This window comes from Lepisosteus oculatus, chromosome 7 (assembly GCF_040954835.1).
Source record: "Lepisosteus oculatus isolate fLepOcu1 chromosome 7, fLepOcu1.hap2, whole genome shotgun sequence".
NCBI classification, from domain to species: Eukaryota; Metazoa; Chordata; class Actinopteri; order Semionotiformes; family Lepisosteidae; genus Lepisosteus; species Lepisosteus oculatus.
In genome coordinates, this window is record NC_090702.1 from 34,869,062 (window position 1) to 34,891,810 (window position 22,749).

Sequence of the window (22,749 nt, forward strand, 5' to 3'; positions counted from 1 at the left end):
CCTGAGTCTCAGAGACAGCATCACTATCGTGCACCTGGTATAGATCCTGCAGGAACTAATTTTCTAATACACAGCACATCCAATGTGTTCGAGAAGGTAGCTGTGTCAGCATGCTTAGGCTGTAAAAGAACAGGTAAAGGTTTATTCCATGCTGAAAAGATGGAAGCCAAAACATTGTCTCTTTTCATTTCGACAAGGAACAAACTTTTACCTGTTCCTTTGCAATTTATTTTAAGCCATTTCAGACAGTGATTCATAAAATAAATGTTAAATATTTTACAAGGACCAGGACCCAGTACAAAAACAATTAATATTTAATGTTTTGCCTTCAGCTAAAGTAGCCCAAGAATATTATTTGTTGAGCTCTCAAAATACTAAGTGGGTGCTTCAACAACAGTGTACAGTAACTAGCTACTGGCTTCTATGATGAGATTTTATTTTAATATTATTCAGTTATATTTGATTATCTCTTAGATATTGGTTTTTATGCTTTATAATTTATTATTTTATTTTAAGCCTAAAATATAAATGAAAAAGTACGTATTTTAAAATGTCACAGTATCTTGCTCTGGATATATACTTGACTTTGTAAAAGAAAAATAAGTTGATTCCTGCAGGTAATTTAAATTCCAGGAGATCTTTGTGGAATGATGGACCAGAAGAAATGAAAGAAAACCTGCTGGCTGAACTGGTGAAGGTTTCCACTGCCTGTATCTGTGCGTGTGGGGTGTGGAGTAGTCCAATATTTCAGTTCTTGAAATAGATAGTGGCCCTGCTGTTTATTTTGAGATAGCAAAAATATATAGACTGTGTTTAACAAGCCTTTATCACAACAACAACAACAACAACAACAACAACAACAACAACAACAACAACTTAAACCATTGCATTTCTCAGTTAGGATTATATACTTTTAAAGTAGAAAATAAATACATTTAAAAAGCCTGATAGTAAGAATAATAATAAAGGTGTTTTTTGAAGAAATGTTCCAGATATTCAAATTCGATCTTGTTCCTGTAGTATTCTTAAAGGTTAAACCTAGAGAAAAATTAAATATGTTAAAGAGGATATTATTTACACTGAAATGTAACCCTAACCCTAACCCTAACCCTAACCTAGCCCTAACCCTAACCCTAACCCTAGCCCTAACCCTAACCCTAACCCTAACCCTAGCCCTAACCCTAGCCCTAACCCTAACCCTAACCCTAACCCTAACCCTAACCCTAACAAAAAAGCTTCTCTTTAATTTTCTATATTTCAATGTTATTGTTTAATTGTTCTGTGGTTATCAGTGCAAACTTAAAAAAGTAGAAAATTCCTTGACTTATACGGACAGTCCATTTTCTAACTGCTTCATCCAATTCAGGGTCAGGGGGGAACTGGATCCTATTCTGGCAAGCAATAGGCTCAAGGCGAGATGAAACCTGAATTGGACACCAGTCCATCGCAGGGCACCCACAGACACAACTATGCTCACACTCACACCAGGGCCAGTTTTCCCAGCAACCAGTTATCCTACAAGTACAGTGTCTTTGGCCTGTGGGAGGAAATGGGAGCACCCAGAATAAACCCACAAGAACACGGGGGAAACATACAAACACCTTGACACACATCACATTGCCTAATTTATTCTTAACTCTTTGTTCACTTTACTACCAATCAATTTAGAAGAAATTAGTAAAATATTTATTATAATTAAGATAGCAAATCTTTGCCGGATAATATATAGTGTAGCTGTCTTTTTTCTCATTGTGCAGTACTACCAAGTTTTGCTTTGCAAAAAGTTCTGTTCCTTTCCTGACAGAGGATGTCAATCCTCTGTGTAATAATTATTAGGAGTTGCATTAAGCTGGTTTTGTTTTCTGCTAGTAGTTGTTGTGCAGCAAAGATCACTCTAAACCCCCAAAGAGAAAGATATTATAGGTTTAAAATTTGCCTCAGTGTGTTAGTGATGAGACCAATCAGGCAAGATCTTTTTAAAGAGAAATGACCCTATGACCTCTGAACAAGAATTTGTACCACGTAAAAATGTATTATAGTCAGTCAAAGGCTAGGAAATAATTGTGTGGAAACATATGGAGTACATCAGATAATGAAAAATTTGCTGAACTTCATTTTCAAGGAAGCATCACAAATCCTACAAGAAAATCTCTGCAGGAAAAGTATAGAATTCAAGTCCAGCTGGGCAAGTGTGGCAATTCTACTCAATAGCTGAACTTTCCACCCTGTACATGACTTAAAAGGGGACTTGCTGCCAATGCAGCAGTCTTGACTTGGAGAACAGCCGAAGGGCAATTCCACCATACTCAAGGCAGTAAATTATAATGTGGGCTGCGTGTAAGAGAACTTAAAACAATGTACTTATTTAATATTTTTAACCATCATTCTTCTTCCTGACATATGACTATTACAAATACATTATTTACAGTATATATGCATTTCTTAAAATTTGAATGTATTTGCTTAATAAAGGACTAATTTCATATTTACATAGCGCTCTGCAAAGGAGTAATAGTAATATAATGGAGTACAATAGCTTTTGGTAATTTTTGCATTTTAGGATTGCAAAATATGGTGTGTTTAGTTAAAAAAGTCATTAAAGACTGGAAATGAAATGCTTTACTTTCTAAGAGAAGTTTTGTCTGGCCTCACATTTTGTGTTATTTGTTTTCAGTTTCCAGTTCTATTTCCAATAAATTCAAAATATATGGGTTCACTGACAGGTACAGTTTACTTGTTTAGTATAGTAGATAAGGTCTTCTATAAATTGAAGGCACTAACCTTCAGCTGTGGACCAATTTACTGTAAAATATCCTTAGCAGATGCTTGATTAAGGGTTTTAATACTTCTATTTTATTAAAGTATATTTGCTATTGCAAAGTTTTCTTGACTTCATGGTTAATGATTTAAATTAAATCATGCGCCACAGGAAGAAGCTACTTATTCTGAGTTTCCCCAAATGGTTATAGTGATAAAATCACAAACTAAAATCTACATACAGTAGGGTAATAACAACAATTAATAAATAAAAGCAAAGAAATGTAGTAAAAAATGAAATTTAAGTGGTTTTATGCAGAGATAATAAAACTGTATATATATATACAGTAATTAGTACAACTGTGATCTGTACTAGGACCACTGGCTTTCCTAATTTGTGTCAGTAATCTAGATGATGATATACAGAAGTTTATGTATATAACTAGACAGGTTTTAATGTGGAACTTGAAAAAGCTTTTTTTTTGTTGATACATCATTAATGATATAATTTAACCCATGTTGCAATAAAGGATCAAAAATGTTAGAAGATATTTTTAAAAATGTGAAATTCAAATCAAGGTTAAATTAAAATTGTAAATGTACGAGGAAGACCTAGTTTATTACACTGTGTACAATGTAGGTCACCACATTACAAAAAAAGATGTTGCTGCTCAGAAACCAGTCCAAAGAAGAGCAACCAGATGTATTCCTGGACTCAAAGGAATGTCCAATAATGACTGGCAAGGACTGAATCTTTTCAGTCTTAAACAGGGAAGAGAACATACAAACTGGAGAACACAGATGTAAATTTTTTACTGAGAACACTTTACCCAATGGGCTACAAAAGTATGGAACAAGCTATGCAGCCTTGTTGTTGATGCTGATACCCTGGCTTCGTTCAAGAAACAACTGGGTGAGATCCTCAAATCAATTAGCTACTATTTACCAAATGGGCTGAATGGCCTCCTTTCATTTTGAACCGTTCTAATATTCTTAAATATAAGAAGGGACCAAGAAGGGAAGCAAAACCTTGCCAACTGAATTTAGAGGGAATTTTAAACTGGTTAGATTGTAGATGCCCAGAGTGGAATTTAAGCTCTTGACTTTTCAAAAATGTGCCATTAGAATAAGTCTTTGCAGGTATGTACAGAAAAGTTTGCTGTCCTTTGTGAGTTTCATGAGCCACCTATTCTTTGTTTGGGTTTGTAGTTGTTTCCAAGTTATACACACCTCTACCCTGATATAACCTGAGTCTCTATGAGATATTAAAACACTTTATAAAGTACATTTTAGTGGAAGACGTGGGAGGTCTATTTGCGTGAACACTACCAACCAAAAAACATGACACTTATGTAACTCATATGATTCTGAACAATAAATTTAGTTTAGGCTTTTGCGAAGAATAAATCATATATAAAACTTAATCCTCAATGACTATTTAGTTTAAAAATAAAAAATATATTTTTTAAGTTGAGTCAAATTTCAAATCCTGTCCTGTCTCAAACTGTTCCAGTGAACAGAGCCATGTGTTTATCCTTCTATTGCACCCTAGCAGTATAATCTCTAAGGGCTGGGACTTTCAGAACATACAGAGCAAGTTATGTTGGGAAAGTGTTATCTTATCACCTGTCATTAAATACACTATGCTGAGTCTGCTTAATGGTACATACTGTCTGAATAAACTGATAAACTATTGGATAGAAGTATAATTTAGATTAAATTAAGATGGAAGTATATTTGAATAACTGACAAAAAGAGGCATTTTTTACTCAAAGGGTTGTGGGGGTATGAAACATGTTATCCTGTTGTTGAAGCCAATACAGTGGCTTCTTTCAAGGAACAGTTGGATGAGATCCTTGAAATTTAGCTTCTAGTAAAAAGATGACTTAGAAAAGATGAATGCCATTAACTCATTTATATCCATTCTTATGTTCCAAACTTTGGGAAAAAAATGAGCTGAGTGGTTTTCATCACCAGAAATCTTAACATACTGTTGGTAAGGCTATAGCCTTTAATAATGATTTCCAATCCTTGTCTTGGGGACCCGCTCTCCTGCTCCTGAGCACTCATTTTAGTAAAAACCTCAGCCGTAATGAGGTCCAGCATGTGTGTGGGTCCCCAAGGACAGAACTGGGAAGCCCTGGTCTACGGTTCTGAATGCTGGACTTAGACCAGAGTTGACAACTCCAGTCCCTGAGGTCCAGAAGGTTTCTGGCTTTTGTTCCTCCAGAGACGTTTATTACATAATCAAAGTTATTTACTTAATTGGACAAGTTGAACCCTTTCTTTGTTATTAAGAGGCTGGATTTAAAGAGACTTAAAAAGATTTGAAAAGACCCTGCTGGGCAGCTGCACTTGAGCACCAGAGTTGGGCAATAATGTCTTAGAGCAGGGATTTCAGCAGTTAGACTGCCACAACATCCAGTTTCACCTCGAAAAAATAAAGACACTTAAGCTGGAGCTACAAGGATTGATAGAGCATTATTAGATGGAGGATCTGTCAAATCCCACATTCATGAAGGTATGCACTCCAAATTGTTTGAGCAGCAGTACGGAGAAACAAATAAACTACAGCTTGTCCAAAGTTGTTAGCTTTAATTTAAGTCTTGAACCAGCCCTCTACTGTTCAGACTTAGAAAATCATTATTTAAGGAGAGATCATTCCAGGCAGAAATTGTCTCTAGAGCTCTCTGACAGCAGGAGGATCAGAAGCCTATCCAGCAATCTTCTGGTTAACAACACATCACCAAAACCGTTTGCTCCATTGTCAGACCTGGTAACAGGCAGCAACTTCTAAGATGTCACGATTACATACAGTGAAGCCCAGACACTAATCACAATACCATCATTCCCTACCAGTGACAACCAAAATGTATAAGAAAAAGAGAAGAGCTAGTTGTTGGTGACTCACTTTTCAGAAATACTGTAAGTTAAAGACCATGAGCCAGCAAATGTATACTCTCTTGTGGAGCTGAGGTGGCTGATATCATTCATTGCTAGACCTTAGTCAGAAGCAAATTCATTGCTCTTTTCTTTCTTCTAGGTGTCCTGATATGTTTTACAGTTTTTTTATGAGAACATCCAGTATTATTATAATTTTACATCAAGAAGTTTTATACATTTGGAAAACTGTGGTCATAGGTTACAATGCATTTTAAGGATCTAAATCTTATTGTAATTATGTTACAATACAGTATTTAAATCATTAGTACCAAGCATACAGAATGCACATGCAATGTAAGAGTCAATATACAATGTACTACACCTTAATTTACAATCTACATGAAGTAGGAAAATCTAGAGCTAAATCATAGGATTTTTTGTAAGACTTACTGCTGCCCTCCATCAGCACAAAAACCAGGAAAAAGGAAAAGAAAAGATACACAACATTTTGGCAGTGAAGCCTTGTTCAGGTGTCAAGGCTGATACCTGAACAAGGCTCCATGGCCGAAATGTTGTGTTTCTTTTCATTTCAGCATGGAATAAACATTTATCTGTTCCTTTTCAGCCAAGAATTTAGTTAATTTTTTCAAGTAACAGGGGGATAGGTCCTGCAAACACATGTTTTTTTTTCTGTGGAATTTATTTTGCTGCTAAAGGCTATTGAATTTGATTATGCATTATTTTCCGCTTCAGCTCATGATTGCAAAGCTACAGGAAATCAGCTCTGCTCATAAACTTTATTGTTTTTATCAGACATTCATCTGATGTTTGTACAAAGTCCAGAGTTATTTGCCTGCTTGTCTGTTGGCTACCATCTGACAGCTGTTAAAGGACCTTTAGAAAATTATCAGATTTGCATGGTATATAAAACAAATAACCAACTTATGCCAATCCCAAGTACATTTTGATTAATAGGTTGTTCAATGTAGTGTATCTTTCTACTGGATCTACTGCTGACACTACTACTGCTGAGCTTTCTCAGCATATTCAAATATAGCTGTTATTTCACATATAGCTGTTATGTTATTTCAGTATATTCAAATATAGCTGGATTGAATGGAATTTCTACTACCTATTTTACTCGCTATCAGACCCAAGCATACAACTATGCATAGAATGTTTTAAAAACTGCAGCTCAGCAAGAAGGTTACTTCCTTGGAGAGCTGTTCTTCAGCGAAAACTAAGGAAAGATCTCTCCCTCTTCCCTCTGTGCTCGGACATTCTTGGCACAGGACCAGCTGAGGAAAACTGAACCATGGACAGCCCATCTCTCTCTTCTGTGGGAAGTTCCCTCTCATCAAGAAACATTAGGTCAATGGACCTTTGAGTATAAAACTTCTATATTCACATTATGATATATACCTTGAGAGTTAAAATATTATTCCAAACACACATTTTATAACTTTGAGTTTAGTAAATGTATATTTTTCTGTCTTTGAGATTAGGAATGTGATTAACTACATGAGACTGATATGACCTATGAGTTATACAATAACACATTATGGTAATTATATTTTAATTCTGACATTATTAATTCTAGGCTTTGTAATCTATGAGTGTATAATTATCTATTTACAGTGTATCATGGCTACTCAATTCCTAACTATATTATATTACTCTTGTTGGTTTGCTATGCAGGTTTTGATTTTGTATCAATTTATATGTAGAATCCATGTGTGAGATTGTAAATGACTGTGTTTCATTCCTAACAGTCATCAAAGCTCTCTTGCGGTTTACTGTTCCAATTTCTAATCATTTCAGTGAATTTAAAACCTACACATAACTTCAGAAGAATCTGACAAAGCAACGGGTGGAACTAAGACATTTGTGAGTTTTGTAAGAGGGAATTTCTATTGCAGCTGGAAAGCGGTTAAGCTGCCTGGCTGAGCTTATAGAGAGGGCTGGTGAAGAAGTGTAGTTTGAATCTCAAAGATCTTAGGCTTTTGTTTATGTTCGAAGAAATGTAGTTATTTTCCTTGTACTGTAAGTAAAAGAGCATTTTCTCTTTACCTTACAGCTGTGTTGTGTGTCAGTTTGACCTAGATCTGTCTATCAATGTTCTTGTTCACAACCTCCTTATTATAAACCAGGGTGTGGTTTATACAATCTCTCTGTCACATTAGAAAACAGTGAGCTCAAGAGTTTAATCTTGTGTGGTTAACCTTTAAACTGTTGAATGGTAGTGTTTTCACTTTTGAGATAGTCTCTTTTTAATCATTTTACCTGTTTACAGATTGGCCTTTAACCATAAGATACTGGTATATTGTCTTCTCTATTGTGAGCCTCGTTCCTTTTCATATTCATGCTTTCTACCACTCGCATGGACTAGGCAGCAACCACACTAAATTAGAATGTGCAACAAGCAATGTGGCCTTATCGCTGGGGCTGTTGTCGGTGGATTGCTAGCTGTCCTTGGAGGGATTCTAATTCCAATTGGAAATTCTATTATTCACGGAACCATAGAAAAGGTATGTTGCTAATTTGCATAGTGAACAGCAAGATAAAGGAACACTATGGAGATTTAAAGAAAGGTTAAATAACTTTGTGCTAAACTGCACTATTGGTATTCCTATCATGGGTGTTTGACTAAAATTATATTTTTGTTCAGCAGAGTAAGTCATGTGAGGTCGCCATAGAACTAAATCTCTAGGTTTTCTTTGTGTAAACTCTGAAGAAACCTATCAATAAAAAATTCTACCTGGTGTTTTATAGGTATAAAAAATTGTCTGGTTAGGTTTAAAAATGTATGACAAAATCTGTTCTGAAAATTTTAAGAAAATCAAATTCAATAGTCTTTGTGATGCATTGTAATGGTTTTCTTGATTTTGCACAATACTGTCAAGTTAAAAGGTGACAGTTTGCATAAAGAAACAAGCATGTTGTGAGTTGTTTTTTAAGTTTAAGTGTCTTAGGGCTAAAATGTATTGTTTACCAAGAAAGAAATCAACAAAATGCCTCAGGCTTAGGAACAAAGTTATCCATTAATTAATAGCTTTGCAGAGGAAGATATATAGTATTATAGGCACCTAAGATTTGCAAATCTTTAGAGGCTGATGATATTCTTTCAATTATACTTAAAGAAAATGTTAAACAGTCACAATGAAAAAAAACATTACACATGTAATACTTCAAAAAAAGATTTTTTTAAAGTCTGTGATCTGCAGCTTGTGCAACATATGGAACACCCTGGAGGAAATCCAACAACCAGTCTATATCAGGCGAACTGCCACAAAACCCAGTTTTTGCTTATGGAAGTGCTGGAAAAGGAATTAACAGAAACTCCAAGACTCCAGAAGCTCCAAGACATTAAATAATGGCTCAAACCAACATTCAGCAAGATATGAACTCTGAATTTTCAGACTAACAAAATAGAGAATTTGAGAGAAGCTGGTTTCAGGTGGTGAAGGGAAATAAAATTTAACAGTCTGTCCTAACAATATCATCCAACATCACATGTCTATCAAATCTGAAGTCCTTCATGGACTAGAATCAGGATGTGGAAACTCAAAGCAGCAGCATTCAGGACAACGCCATCACTGACCCTCAAATTCAAACACTGGTATCGACGACAGCTACTCCCAGAACTACCAACTATACTAGAGGTGGGGAAGTTTTCAAAGACTCTATTCTCAGGAGCAACTCTAACTGAGATGTGCAACAAATCTAGGAGACGATAATGCAAAGGTGACTGATATCATCCATACAACTGACAGACTCCTAGCTAAGACAGGTGGAAACCCAGTTTTTATTATCCATGTCAACAGAAACAACATTGGTATAAACAGCATCTAATAATGGGAATCAGGGAAACATGACCAATCAAAAGCAGTGTAAATATATGTGACATTAATTCCTCTCCAAACAAATCTGGAGTACCAGGAAAGATAGAAGAAGGGGAGGTGTAACACAAGTGTACATACCATAATGAGTATTCAGCCTCATGACTGAATAGACTCTTCTATTGAGTAAACTTTGTGTTCCTAAGTTTTGTCTTTCTGTAAAACTTTGCAATATTTTGGGTATTGTTTATTTTTGTTTTACAGATACACTTAACACAAATACTCAGATTTGAATGTGAACTGTATGTGATTGCTTTTCTATTTATTGTATTTTTGCCAATAATTCCTGCACATCTATAGCTTTTACACATGTATAATCTAACTGTTAACTACTATACCTATTTTTGTTTTCAAAGGAAGCTGTAATTGAAAATGGAACCGTTGCATATGAGAACTGGGTACAAACAGGAGGTGCCGTATACAGACAGTTTTGGTTTTTTGATGTAAAGAATCCCTTTGAAATAATTGAACATGGAGCAAAACCTGTTGTTGTTGAAAAAGGACCATATACATATAGGTGAAATATTTATTTATTATTTACTTTTTATGGTATTATACCTTGTGAATTATATAATGCAGAAATATTGACTAATGCACAATGCATTATGAGATGGGTTTTTAAATTGTTTTTGTCTAACTGGAACATTCAATTTATCTCTCTTTTTCTAGGACCCGTTACCAGCCAAAAGAAAACATAACAGCAAACAGTAACAATACCATTTCTTTTCTCCTACCATATGGTGCTATATTTGAGCCAAGTATGTCTATAGGATCTGAAGCTGATAACGTCACTTCTCTTAATTTGGCAGTTGCAGTAAGTTGTATTATAGTTTTGCAAAGAAATAATAATTTACTTTGGGTTGATTATATCTATATTTATACTGACAACATAAATCTGTACCACTAACAATAAAATCTGAGAAAGTGAATGTAAATATTAAAAGAAAATCTATAGAGGTTACAGCTAAACACTAGACTGTTTCATAACCCTTTAGTTATAACATTAATATTATTTAATTGTATAGACATACACAATTAAAAAATGGAACATAGTATGTGAGAAAATAACAGAAGTTTTATGAAACTATATATATAATGAAATACTAATTTCTAAACTAAAACTCAAACAGTTAACAGTGTCTGCACATTAAATACAGTAGCTATGTTAAATCGCTAGTGTGCACTGTCAACTACTGTTACTGCTCAGAGATTAAACTGTGGTTTAGCAGATGCTTCTTACATTATTAATCAAAAAATAATTTAATTGATCTGTTTAGTGAAAAACATTCCTAATCATATTGTGGAAGCTGTTCATCATTTTTGACATACTGTATTTCAGTGTTGAAAAACACTGTATACTTGCCTTTTGTTTGAAAGACACATGGCTATGCCAGAGAATTACAACCATAACGGAAAGCCTTCCTTAAAGATGTCTATGTCAAGCCCAAGAGTCACTGAAAATTCCCTATGTCAGTTATTCTTTCATACAAGTGTTGCCCAAAGCAATGAAGTATTTGAATCACTGTAGTATATTATTATACACTGTAGTATAATATATTATTGACGGAAACTGACGTAAAGGTTTGGCAAGTTGTAATACAGACTAGTAGAATACAATTAAGTTATAAATAATAAAGAATAAAGAATAAAATAAAATCTTGATGCTGAGATTTTGAATATGGACTGAAATTTCTAGGGTGGTCTATAACAATGTTTAGGTGACACTGAACTCTACAATGGTTACATACTTTTTTTCTCAGTTAATATGTATTAACATATTTCAGGAATATTTTTAGTATACACTGGTCTATTCAATATAAACAAAGATAAATCTCACATTTTTTGAAAGACTGTCATGCAGTCTTAATATTAAACAAAAGCTTAATATTTTGTTTCCAGGCTTTAATTTAATGGCAAATATGATAGTACCTTTACTGCCTCCAAAATAGCCTTACTTAAAATTATGTAAACATCAAGGAAAAATAATTAATTATTGTTACCAGTGTAAAAACATTTCACATTCATGTAAAGGTAGCTACATTTATTTAAGTTTCACATTAAATACTTTTACAAGAGGTTGCAATAATTAGAAACTGCATTTTGTATGTTTAAGGCAAACAAAATCAGACCAGACACTACCAGGCCTTAATTAGATGCAGCTGAGTTGGTGTGTTAGACTCCCATTGATGGGGATAGATTGATTGACCAGCAAAAGACTGGAAACATTCCAGTGCTTTTCATGTACAACCAATCAGTCGATTGTGGAACTCACCTCCAGCTATAAAATTTGTTTATCTGGTTGTTAGTTAATAATGGTTAAAGAGCCATTCCTCTATATGGCTCGTAATAGGTTTAAAAATATATGACTAATTTTTATTTATTTTTTTCCTGTTTTGTGAGTTGTTTTGGACCATTACTGTGGGATTGCTTACCTGATGCTGCCTGCACTGAGACCTGTTATAAACATTTACTGTATGTGTTTTAGAATGAAAATAAATTACCTGAAAACTATGTAGTTAGGGTTCCCATCTGGTCCCAGCTTCCTGAACACTTTGACAAAGAACAGGGTTTTCCTAAAACTGAAGGAACATTGTTTTTTGTTAAATCATTACTATCTTGATACCGATATTTAATTACCTTGTGAGATAATTGAACATGTAAGGGCGTGTTGATACAATAGTCTCAAATTAACTTTTAAAGATAAACATGGAGTATTTTTTTCATTTTAAAAGCCTTTACTTATCATTTTCAGTTATCTGAAGTTAAAAGATGTCATTTACTTTGTCTCCATACTACTTCACTGTTTCCTTGAATAGGACCAGGTGGCTAACTCACTAATAATAGTTGTAAAAATCACAATGCCATTTTTATGCATCTCAAAATGTTTCTATATTTTTTTTTGCAGGGTGCTTTCTCTCTTTTCCCTCCCTGGACACATTCTATGCTTAACCAATTGATTAAAAATACAAACTCTTCACTTTTCCAGTATAGGACTGTACAGGAAATCCTCTGGGGTTATAGAGATCCACTATTACAAAACAAAATGACAGGTCTATTTGTTCCTGTAAGTAAAACAGAATATATATATTTTTTAAATGTCAGGACATTTTCTTGTAAAATGTTAAATTCCAAGAAATAATATTGTTTGTAAACAAATTTAACACATATTTTAGTCTTATTAATTAATTTTTAATTGAAAAGTGTTATAAACTGTTAAATCTTTCAGTCTGGATAATTGTGTAATATTTTTTTTTTTCAGTATAATGGCACTTTTGATGGATATTATACTGTTTTTACTGGAAAAGATGACATCAGAAAAACAGCAATGATTGACAGATGGAAAGGTGAAAGGTAAAAAAACCAACACAGTACTAAAAGTGCCAACCTATTATTATACAGTATGTATTCTTATAAGTGCATATTATTAGGCATATTTGTGATATACATCAAAGAGTATATATGATATAAGTAGTGTGAAATTATTAATAAAATAATGATGCAAATTTACCCATTTTATTTTGCTTATAACTCTGTATGTATGTTGCATTTAATGGGAGCTGGTCCAGGCTCCTGCGATGCGTAGTTCAGGACCCTATGCAGACGGTATAATCCTGAAGTAAGTGAAACAGGACATCGGGGGAGGAGACAAAGATGATCAGAAGGGGTTAACAGACAGGGGGCATGATGATCTGGTGCTCGGGGAGTGTGGCAAGAGCAAAGAGATCCAGACAGTCCAAAAGGGGGAATCCGGGGCGCAGTCCAAAGTCCAAAACCGGGGGATCCATCCGAGACTAGACAAACAGTTAAAATCTGGAACAGGATCCGGAAAAGGGACAGGGAATAAAATGAAGGTAATGAGCCCCTGACTGGTCGTGATGAAGCCTATGTTGTCGGGTCTCTCCTGGACCCACTGGGTCTTTTTGCATACCCCAGCTTTTTCTCCAGGGAGACACAGACACACAGACAGGGAGAGAAGCTTGGGGTCAGAGCGCAGGGTCTGCCATTGTATGGCACCCCTGGAGCAGTTGGGGTTAAGGGCCTTGCTCAGGGGCCCAACTAGTAGGATTCATCTGCCAGCTGTGGGATTTGAACTGGCAACCTTCCAGTCACAGGCACAGATCCTTAGCCACAGAGCCACCGCTCCGCTCCGCCCGGACTGTTCTGGGTGTCCCTCTCCCAGTGCTGAGCCAGGAATAGCGAGAACGCCAGGCTTGAATAAGGAGACACAGAACAGGTGGCAGGTGCACATAATTAACTAAAATACGAAAGGGTCGGAGCGCCGTTAAGAGGAGGGATTCCGATCGTGACATTACATTACAGTAGATTCTCGGTTAATTGCAATAGTTCTATTTGAAATTCAGACGCTTGTCAAAATAATGTCGTATTAATCTGTGTGTTACAGACATTTATCTTACTGGAATGATACTTATTGTGACATGGTTAATGGCACAGGTGAGTAAGCCTTTAAAAGGTGTTATATGATTTACTATAACCAAGCTTAAACTGATAGCTGCATTTTAAGTTTACAGATGTATCAAATTATTGTAGGCTTGACATAGTCTTACCAAGTATAAGATTCAAACAGTGGTCATTCAGCTAATTGTGTGACTCTATAAATCAAGTTTGTACGCTTGAATTAATTTAATAGCGGGGGGGGGGGATTATTTTGCAATTTGCATATTTTCGTTTTCCAATCCAATATTTTCTTTCACCAATTATAATACTCAGTTTGAGCATTCAACATTTGATTAAAACATTCACTTTAAAGACATGTTCATTACTTGTAATTCAACAAAATAGGAAATATTTTTAAGACACTGTTGGATAATGAGTGGCAAGGTAGCTCACTGGGTAGCATTGCTTCCTCACAGTGCTGTGACCACGGGTTCAGTTATTGGGTTTCTATCTGTTTGGGATTTGTATATTCTCCCCGTGTTTGCATGGCTTTCCTCTGGGTGGTCTGGTTTCCTCCCAGTGTCCAAAGACATAAGATTAAAAAGGTAAGTTAAAGGTGTGTGTTTGGTCACTGTGTTTCCTGTGATATCCCGTCCAGGGTATATCCTGTCTTGTTTCCATTGTTTGAAGTTGCTCTTCTACTTCATGACCCTGTATTGGATAAAACAGTTATAAAATGGTTGGATGTATACATAATACTAAAACAATAAAAATCCTCTTAGTAATCTCATAATAAACCATTAAAATGAATTACTATTCTTTTACATGATTTCACAGATGGATCATCATTCGCCCCTTTCATTGACAAAAAGAAACCATTGTACTTTTTTTCTTCAGATATTTGTAGGTAAGAAATACAATTTATAAACAATACTTGCTGAATTAGCATCACCTATCAGTTCATAATTATTAAAAAGAACATTTTGAATAGATTTTTTAGTGTTACTTTTCTTTTTAAAAATGATACTAATCTTTTAAATTTGTTATAGAACAGTTTAATTGCTACTATTTTTGTTTTTCTTTACTGCCCGATGTTTGTGATGAATGAATGATGATGAGATTGACCTCAGAGAGGTCTATCGGTTGCATTAATTAAATGAACAGTTGATTAGTTACCTCATTTATTTTTATGTGCATGAATGACACAGAACTTTAACAAAAGTAATCAGAAGCCCTCTTAAATCCAAACAAGACAATTATGTCATAAATACCAGCTAGTGCCTATAGACAAAAAAAACATACTGTAAGAAGGCAGCTGGTTTTGACAAGATGGCGATTTCCCAGAGAGCACTTGGGAATAACCAGCTGTTCTCAGTCACCTGACCAATGTGTGGAATGCAAAAATGGGTGAAAAACATCAGGATATGGATAATCTACAAGATTGTTGTACGAGACAGTCAACAAGACTACAGTTCAAGACCTCATACAAATGTTTGCTGCAGAGTGCCATAGCAATATTAAAAGAAAGATATGAATTTACCAAACAGGAATTAATTGGATCCAAAATAAAATAGTCTATGATGAAACATAAAATATCTTGAAGAAACACAAATTGTTTCAATATGTGTTGAAATATGATTAGCATAAAAAGTAAATTTCATGCTAAAATAAACTCCTGAGAAAAATATTAATGAATTACAAATTGCTTAAGGTTATTTTTGTCTTCTTGTGGTTGTGTCCTATTTATAACCTAAGGACAAAGGAATTCCAAAGCTTACAAAGACATTTCAACAAAATAACTGGTGCCCTCTAACTTGAAGCTCACGCTTGTGTGCAAATGGACTTCAGTATTCGATAGCAATACAAAATCTACATCAAGCTCTATGACCAAACTCAGACTTTTTAGACTTCTTTGAACGTGACACACTTTGTAATAGACTCACAGGTAGCATATGAAGTTGTTTTTAGTTTCAAAAGGATTTTTAAAATCTCCTTCATAAAAAAATATCTTCAATTTACAGACAGTAAATGAGATATGGGTGTCCGTGAAAATGCTGTGTCGCTCTTGTATATCTCCGCGGCAATGCGCACCTGAGTCTACACTTGGACGGATAATTCAAGGGGAGAAGCAGGGGTTAGTAAAGTAGGGAAAAGAGCACCCGGACCGCATGGGGGAACAGAAATGGCTGACTGGGTTGGCTGACTCGGCAGCCTCCGGGGCATGAAACATGAACACCCCTGACTTGAGGAGTAATCGCTTGAGAGGTGCTGCCTCATGACCAGGCGCTGCCCTCAGGGGATAGAAGTGATAGAAGGAAAGTGAGCTTCACCTATCCCCCAGAGAGAACCTGGATGCAAAGGCAATATGAAAGAATGATGAGGAGGAGGGAGGAGGAAGGGATTCAAAAGATGTATGTGTTAACCGGGTTAGGGTTTAAATAGGAAAGATAGTTGAATGGTAGAGAAAGGGGTGGAGCACCCCCTGCTGCTCCTCTAGAACTCCACCTATCGATTTCCATTTCATCAAGTGCCGTGATGATGAGACCTAGAAAATTATCAATACCACCTAAGCACAATTAATCTGGCACTTACCTTGTTCTATTGGATATTTAATCCTTGCTTTGACAATGCTCAGTCATCTTCATCGCTTTTCTATCTCTTGAGTCTTTGTGTCTTTTCATGCTCTCTAGAACTATTTTCTGGCTTTAAATCTTTTTGTTTTTTGACCAAGGCTTTAGGATTTACCACCCTATCTGTCCAACAACCTGGACTGATCCCTGTGCTTTGAATCCTACCTGTTGGTCCTTGGCTCCAGTTTCATGTGAAACCTTGAGTTTCACTTTCACCTGCCAGCTTGCTTGCTTCTAACAGATTCTGCGATTGTATTCATTCTCCTGGTCTCTGTGGCCTCCTTGGCAGTGTAGCAGATCTCACAGTTAACATTTGGGGAAATGGACATACACTGTAATTGGATTGAGAATTGGTTAATGGATAGAAAACAGAGAGTAAAAATAAGTGGTGGAAGATGTTGAGGGGTAAGATAAAATGGGGTTATATTATTATGTTATACAGTATACTGTATATAGATAATACCAAAATAGGAAGACTATCTATTTGTTTTAGTGGAAGCAGAAAATGGAGTTCAAGGCTTGGCAAATACTTGGATGAGGACATTTAATGTAAAAGATTGCATGTTGTGCATGTAGCAAAATTTAAATTATAAATATAAAATTGATAAGACTGAGTTTGAAAAGGCAACTTATGAAAAAGGTACTTGTGTTGAGACATCATTTATATGTTTTAGAAAAAGTCTGAGCAACAAATGGTAAACAACATTAGGCTATAAAGTTAAAAGTGTAGAATATAAACTAATAGTATGTCAAATCTGTACAAATCAGTAAGACTTCATTTATAGGTTTACATTTTTGGTCACCTCAGTACAAACGATCTATAGCTCCTCTTGAATTTGTCCAGAGAAGAGGAACTAATTCTTACTCTGGATAATGAAAACATGTCTTAAGCAGACAAGTTGAACTGGATTGAACCTTCTTAACAATAAAGAAGATGACAAGAGGGCTTAATTCAAGAATTCAAAATCCTCAAAGACTTTGACAAAGTCACTCCAGTCAAGCTCTCTAGAACTAGTGGTAAAACAACATTTAGAGAATACAAGTGCAAATTACATGGAAGTACATTTAAAATGAAGAATATACTGTAGCACTTCTTTATCCAAAGGATCGTGGGACTATGGAACAAGCTAAGCAACCTGTTGTCAAAAGCAATAACATTCTTTCTTTTTTATGTTAGTACTTTTAGTTCTTATCTGTCAAGTATGGTTGGATGAGGTCCTTGGGTCAATTCAATGTACCAAATAGGCTGGATGGGTCAAATAGTTACACTACATCTAATTTATAACCTTTCTTATGTTTTTAAATGGATAAAATAGTATGAACAATGGTTTTTATTTGGTATCAGTCTCTAGTAGAATATTTATGGTATAAACCTCCATAGCACAGATTGAGAAGTTCTTTACAGAGGAAGTGTCAAATATACCCAAAGAGAAGTCCAAGAACAAAAGGTTTTCAAAATACTGATTGGTAGGTTATGAATAAATTTGGGCATTGTGCATTTAAAACTATATGTAACATTTTTTGATAGATTATCCTTTCATACATTTAATAATGAAAGTAATGCAAGGTTTATGTTTTTGATTTGTTTTATGTTCATGAGTTCCTGTTCCTAATAGTGTTTGCTTGGGTCCTCTTTCCGTCCCTATGACATGATGAATAAGTTACAAAGGAACAAGTAAAGGTTTATTCCATGCTGAAAGAGAAAAAAAGAAACACAGTGCTTCAGCTGTGGAGCCTTCTTCAGGAGTGAAGAAAAAGCCTGAAGAAGGCTCCACAACTGAAATGGGTTTCTTCTCTTTTCAACATGGAATAATTTTTTACTTGTTCCTTTGCAGACTACACATGCTGAAGCAGCTACCTACTTGAACTACATGATGAAAAAGTTGACGGATGTCAATAAAGTGTCCCTGTACGTGTTTCGTGTAATGGGCAGGCGGAATGCTTCAGCAATAGGCTCTGGGTGCCATGGCAGTTACCGTGAATAAACAGTTTTCTGATCAGGGGTGGATGAGTTGAATGGAAGATTTAAAAAAAAAAACACAGCCTCCCATATACTATAATATCAGATGACTAAAAATGTTTCTTTTTTTGTCTACTGCTCTACACTTACAGATCGGTTTATGCTGAGTTTGAAAGTAGTCAGAACCTGAAGGGGATTACCGTCTATCGTTATACGCTCCCCCCCAAAACGTTTGCTGCTCCTGCTGTCAATCTGGACAACAGATGCTACTGCACTGATCGCGTTGCCACAAATAATTGCACTCTTGGTGGAATCCTTGACATTAGCCGATGCAAGGATGGTGAGTGTCAGCAGCAGTAAACCTACTCTGCTTTGTGAATATGTTCTAAACAGGACTGAAATGCTTTAGTTAAACACTACAGTTTGATATTCACTCTTGATTTTTCTCTTTTTACAAATATACACATACCCAGGCTAAAGTCCACAAGAAGCATTTAATGCTCACATTGAATAAAAAAACGTTAAGTCCCTGTCCCAACATTAAACATTGGAATGTTTGTTTAATAATTAATTATATGAACGTTGTGGTACAATGCAGGGAGTGTCTGGTGTGGGGGGCGGAGCTGGAGCCCCGGATTAAGGAAGACGTGTTGCCGTGGAAACCACACCTTATGCGCTTAAGTGAATGAACGGCAGGTGTAGAAGTGGTTTAAAGGGGGAAAGATTCAGCCCGGCTCTCTCACAGCAGAGCCTCTGCATTTATTCTCTCACCACTGCAGCCACAACAAGGCCAAGGTCCTGCTGAATCTTTCCTCCTGTAAACTATGTCTACACCTGCCGTTCATTCACTTAAGCAAGTCAGGTGTGGTTTCCACGGCAACGCATCTTCCTTAATCTGGGGCTCAGCCCCCCCCCCCACCGGACACTCCCTACATTGTACCACAACTAAGCACAAATACCTAATTTTATTGCAAAGATGGACATTTTTTATTCTTTTATTTTAATCTTTTGTAGACATGAAAGGATGATGGCTTTAGCTTTGTAATATTAATGCTGTGACAGCTGTATGAGTTTTCCTCTCTAGGTATACCAATCTACATTTCGCTGCCACATTTCCTACATGGTAGTGAGATACTGAAAGAAGCAATAACTGGAATTAATCCACATGAGGATCACCATTCAACTTACTTGGATGTAGAACCTGTGAGTAACATTTGAACATTTCAGAACTACACCTTGGAGTCTTACAGTTGTTTTAAAACAGCAACAAAACAGTGCATTTTATTAGAGTCCATGGAAAAACAAAATGAGTTAAATGTGCACAAGGCTTAAGGTCAACAGTAACAATAAGAGGATCTCATTCTATAACTTATTCTGTAGAGCAGAAGATCTTCATAGTTTGTCTGATTACAAGATCAACAAAAACAAACCCACTCACAAAGATAAAATAAATGGTTTATGGATTCAAAACACATTAGTAAAGGGTTAGGATAACACGCTAAAATACTTAAAAACATGTAAAAATGTTATCAACAGGTATTGTCATTTAACGTATCATAACTCTTATACATAGAGTTACATAGAGTGTATCAGACAGTGTCACAGCCACAGTTTGAGGTTAATTACTGGCATATGCAGTATTATATGGTATCTATAGTACATGACAAAGCTCAAAGCACATATTTGCCTGACTGCAATAAGATCTTTTTAAATCTTGCACATTCATGTTTCTGTGGTTCCTTCTTTTCTGTTTTGTAAGTTTACTGGCTTCTCCATGAGATTTGCCAAAAGGCTGCAGATCAATTTAATGATTGGACCATCACAGAAAATAGAGTAAGTTGCTAAATGTTTCCTCCAATATTGGTTTATCCTAAACACATTTTTCAGATAAATGCTGTGTAATTTATTTCTTAATGCCTTTTTATTTGTAATAATAATAACATTAATAATGTTAGTTGATGATTTCAGTTATTCAACGTTAACTACTTGAAATTTAAAATAGATTCTAAGGATGTCTGATGTTTCTGTGATATCTCTTGAAGCAATATATTTATTGGGACATACAATTTGAGATGTGCCAGCATCACACTTCATATTGTGTTGTTTAGCTACAAGACATCTAAAAGAAAGCTAGAATTTGTTAGAATGGCTAGGTATCATGAAAAGTAAGTAATGTGAAATACAGTCACAAACTCAAATTTAGTATAAAGGGTCATCTCTGCATCTTTGAGATTCATATTTTCAGCTTTTCCATTATCTTCACTTCTGCTTCACATTTGCTGTAATGTTCTCTCATGACTAGTATTGACAGAAGGTGCAAAATATATTTCACATAAGGAACCCTGTTTTGTAGCTGAATAATATTTCATGTGTCATCAGATGGAAATCTCATAATCTCCTTGAATAAGTCTGTATGTGGACATGAAACTGGGATAAACAGTAAACTGGGTGTCAATCCTTATGGCACAAACAGTGCTATAACACAAATAGTGTTTTAAAGTTTTTTCCCCATTTGCTTTAATATTGTTACTTTCTTTGCAGAGTGTTGTCAAAAATTAAGGATAATATTTTTTTCCCTGTGGTCTGGCTTAATGAGGTGAGTAGGTTTTTCTATTAATAATTAAAACAATATTATTGGTTTTCGCTTAAATTGAAAACACAAAAGAGATGGCAAACATTTTGCGGTATCTAAAATGTGTTTTGAGCTGGTAGGCATACCTCCAAAGAAACAGATGAAAAACAAAGCCTGCTGGTGACATCTGTAAAAATAACATCTTTTTTTGCCAAATAACAGACGGCAGCACTTGATGACGCAACAGCTGAGGAATTCAAAGCGTCCTTGACTTCTCGAATGGAGCTTCTGGAAACAGTGGAGATTACCTTAATTGGCATTGGACTTGTGATATTCCTGGCATGCACAATTTCACTGTGTGTCTTTAAAAACAAAAAAAGAGGTAAGGAAAAAAAAGTAACATTTATTTATGGAATTCTATTTCAATTTAATTATTTTGGTTTTCTTTAAGTAACACAAAAAATAATAGAAGTCTTAAACTCACAAAGTTTCTTTTCTGAAATATACAATGTACTATCGGTGCTTGATGTGGAACAGGTACACAATATTGTTGCTCGTAGGGATGCATTGAGAATCTTTATCTCAGGTAATGCAACCATAAAAGAAAAGGAACAAAGCAGAAAAACCACGTTTTCAACTGAGACACATACGATTGCTCAGTGAAAAGTGATAAAATAACATTACAGATTAAAATACCAAATTATCTCAATGAGAAGCTGATCTAGCATTCCAGCTTTGACCTTGGCACATCTTTCTGTTTCTTTCTCTGATAATAACGTATCATACATATCTCAATTCATGCTTTGTGCTGAATGTTATCCAATCTGTAATCCTCTAGAGGGCAGAAGGTATGTCACCACATTTATTTTATGCAAGAGCTTGAAGCTGACTCTCGACTTATATTATTATACATACACTTGCAATTGAAACCACACCTAACAATCACACCTCAAGGTTAAAAGGCTTTAGTCATCAAACATGAAATGCTGAAAAGAGGCTAAGTGTACTTCCACATAATATCTGTGTATTAGTTGCTTAAGAAAATGTAATTTTATTAATCTTTTTGGTAATGCAGTCACAAACTCTAAATTTTATGATCATTTACCAGGAAATGGAAAAAAAAACTCTAAATCAGTCTTCATTAGAGTCAAGTTTAAGTTTCACTGATCACTTAGTCTCTTAATTAAGAATTGTGTCAGATTTTGATTGTTTACTTTTGGAATAGTAGTGGTCATATTGCTTAAGTGCCTTTCATTCCAGGTGAAATCTAATAATGTATTTCAAGAAGCCACTGTAGTATTAAAAGCTGTAGAAATGCTGCTGCAGTTGTAGACTTTTAGGTTGTAACATTGCAATGAATTGAAAACTTCTTTGACTTCTTTGTTGAATTGTTGTGTTGTTAATAAAGATACAGTTGATGATATTTTTTTATCTTTCAGACTAAATCTTTCCATTTTACTTTTTTAAGGTTTAAGAGGTTAAAAACTGAATGACATTAAGGGAAATTAAGGATTAAGGAAGATAACTTTTCAAGGGACAAGTGATGTTTTCTGTCATCCTGATATGCCTTAATGAAGATTGTGATCCACGAGTCTTCTTTGATTTCACATGTAACACCTCAGAATTCAAAATAAAAATAAAGTGTAAAAAACA

General features: G+C 35.2%; 1 protein-coding gene across 2 annotated transcripts; it reads left to right on the forward strand.

The window, feature by feature from the left end:
- Positions 1-7,904: 7,904 nt before the first annotated feature.
- On the forward strand, positions 7,905-22,749 carry cd36 (CD36 molecule (CD36 blood group)). Of its 2 annotated transcripts, none has more exons than XM_015352547.2 (13): positions 7,905-8,168; positions 9,896-10,056; positions 10,209-10,353; positions 12,445-12,603; positions 12,799-12,890; positions 13,942-13,991; positions 14,772-14,841; positions 18,677-18,864; positions 19,609-19,727; positions 20,284-20,357; positions 21,066-21,120; positions 21,319-21,478; positions 22,536-22,749. In XM_015352547.2, the coding sequence occupies exons 1-13, from the start codon at positions 8,052-8,054 to the stop codon at positions 22,538-22,540; spliced, it is 1,395 nt and encodes a 464-aa protein (XP_015208033.1). In that variant the 5' UTR covers positions 7,905-8,051; the 3' UTR covers positions 22,541-22,749. The 2 variants fall into 2 exon arrangements, with proteins under 2 accessions (XP_015208033.1, XP_015208032.1); XM_015352546.2 differs by having other exon boundaries at positions 7,908-8,168; positions 22,565-22,749.

What these genes read in the sequence shown, in the direction of transcription:
- cd36 (XM_015352546.2), top strand. Translation starts at nt 8,052, where the DNA reads ATGTGCAACAAGCAATGTGGCCTTATCGCTGGGGCTGTTGTCGGTGGA. An exon ending in GGACCATCACAGAAAATAGA is followed by an intron (nt 20,358 to 21,065) that starts GTAAGTTGCTAA and finishes CTTTCTTTGCAG; the next exon opens with AGTGTTGTCAAAAATTAAGG. An exon ending in CTGTGGTCTGGCTTAATGAG is followed by an intron (nt 21,121 to 21,318) that starts GTGAGTAGGTTT and finishes GCCAAATAACAG; the next exon opens with ACGGCAGCACTTGATGACGC.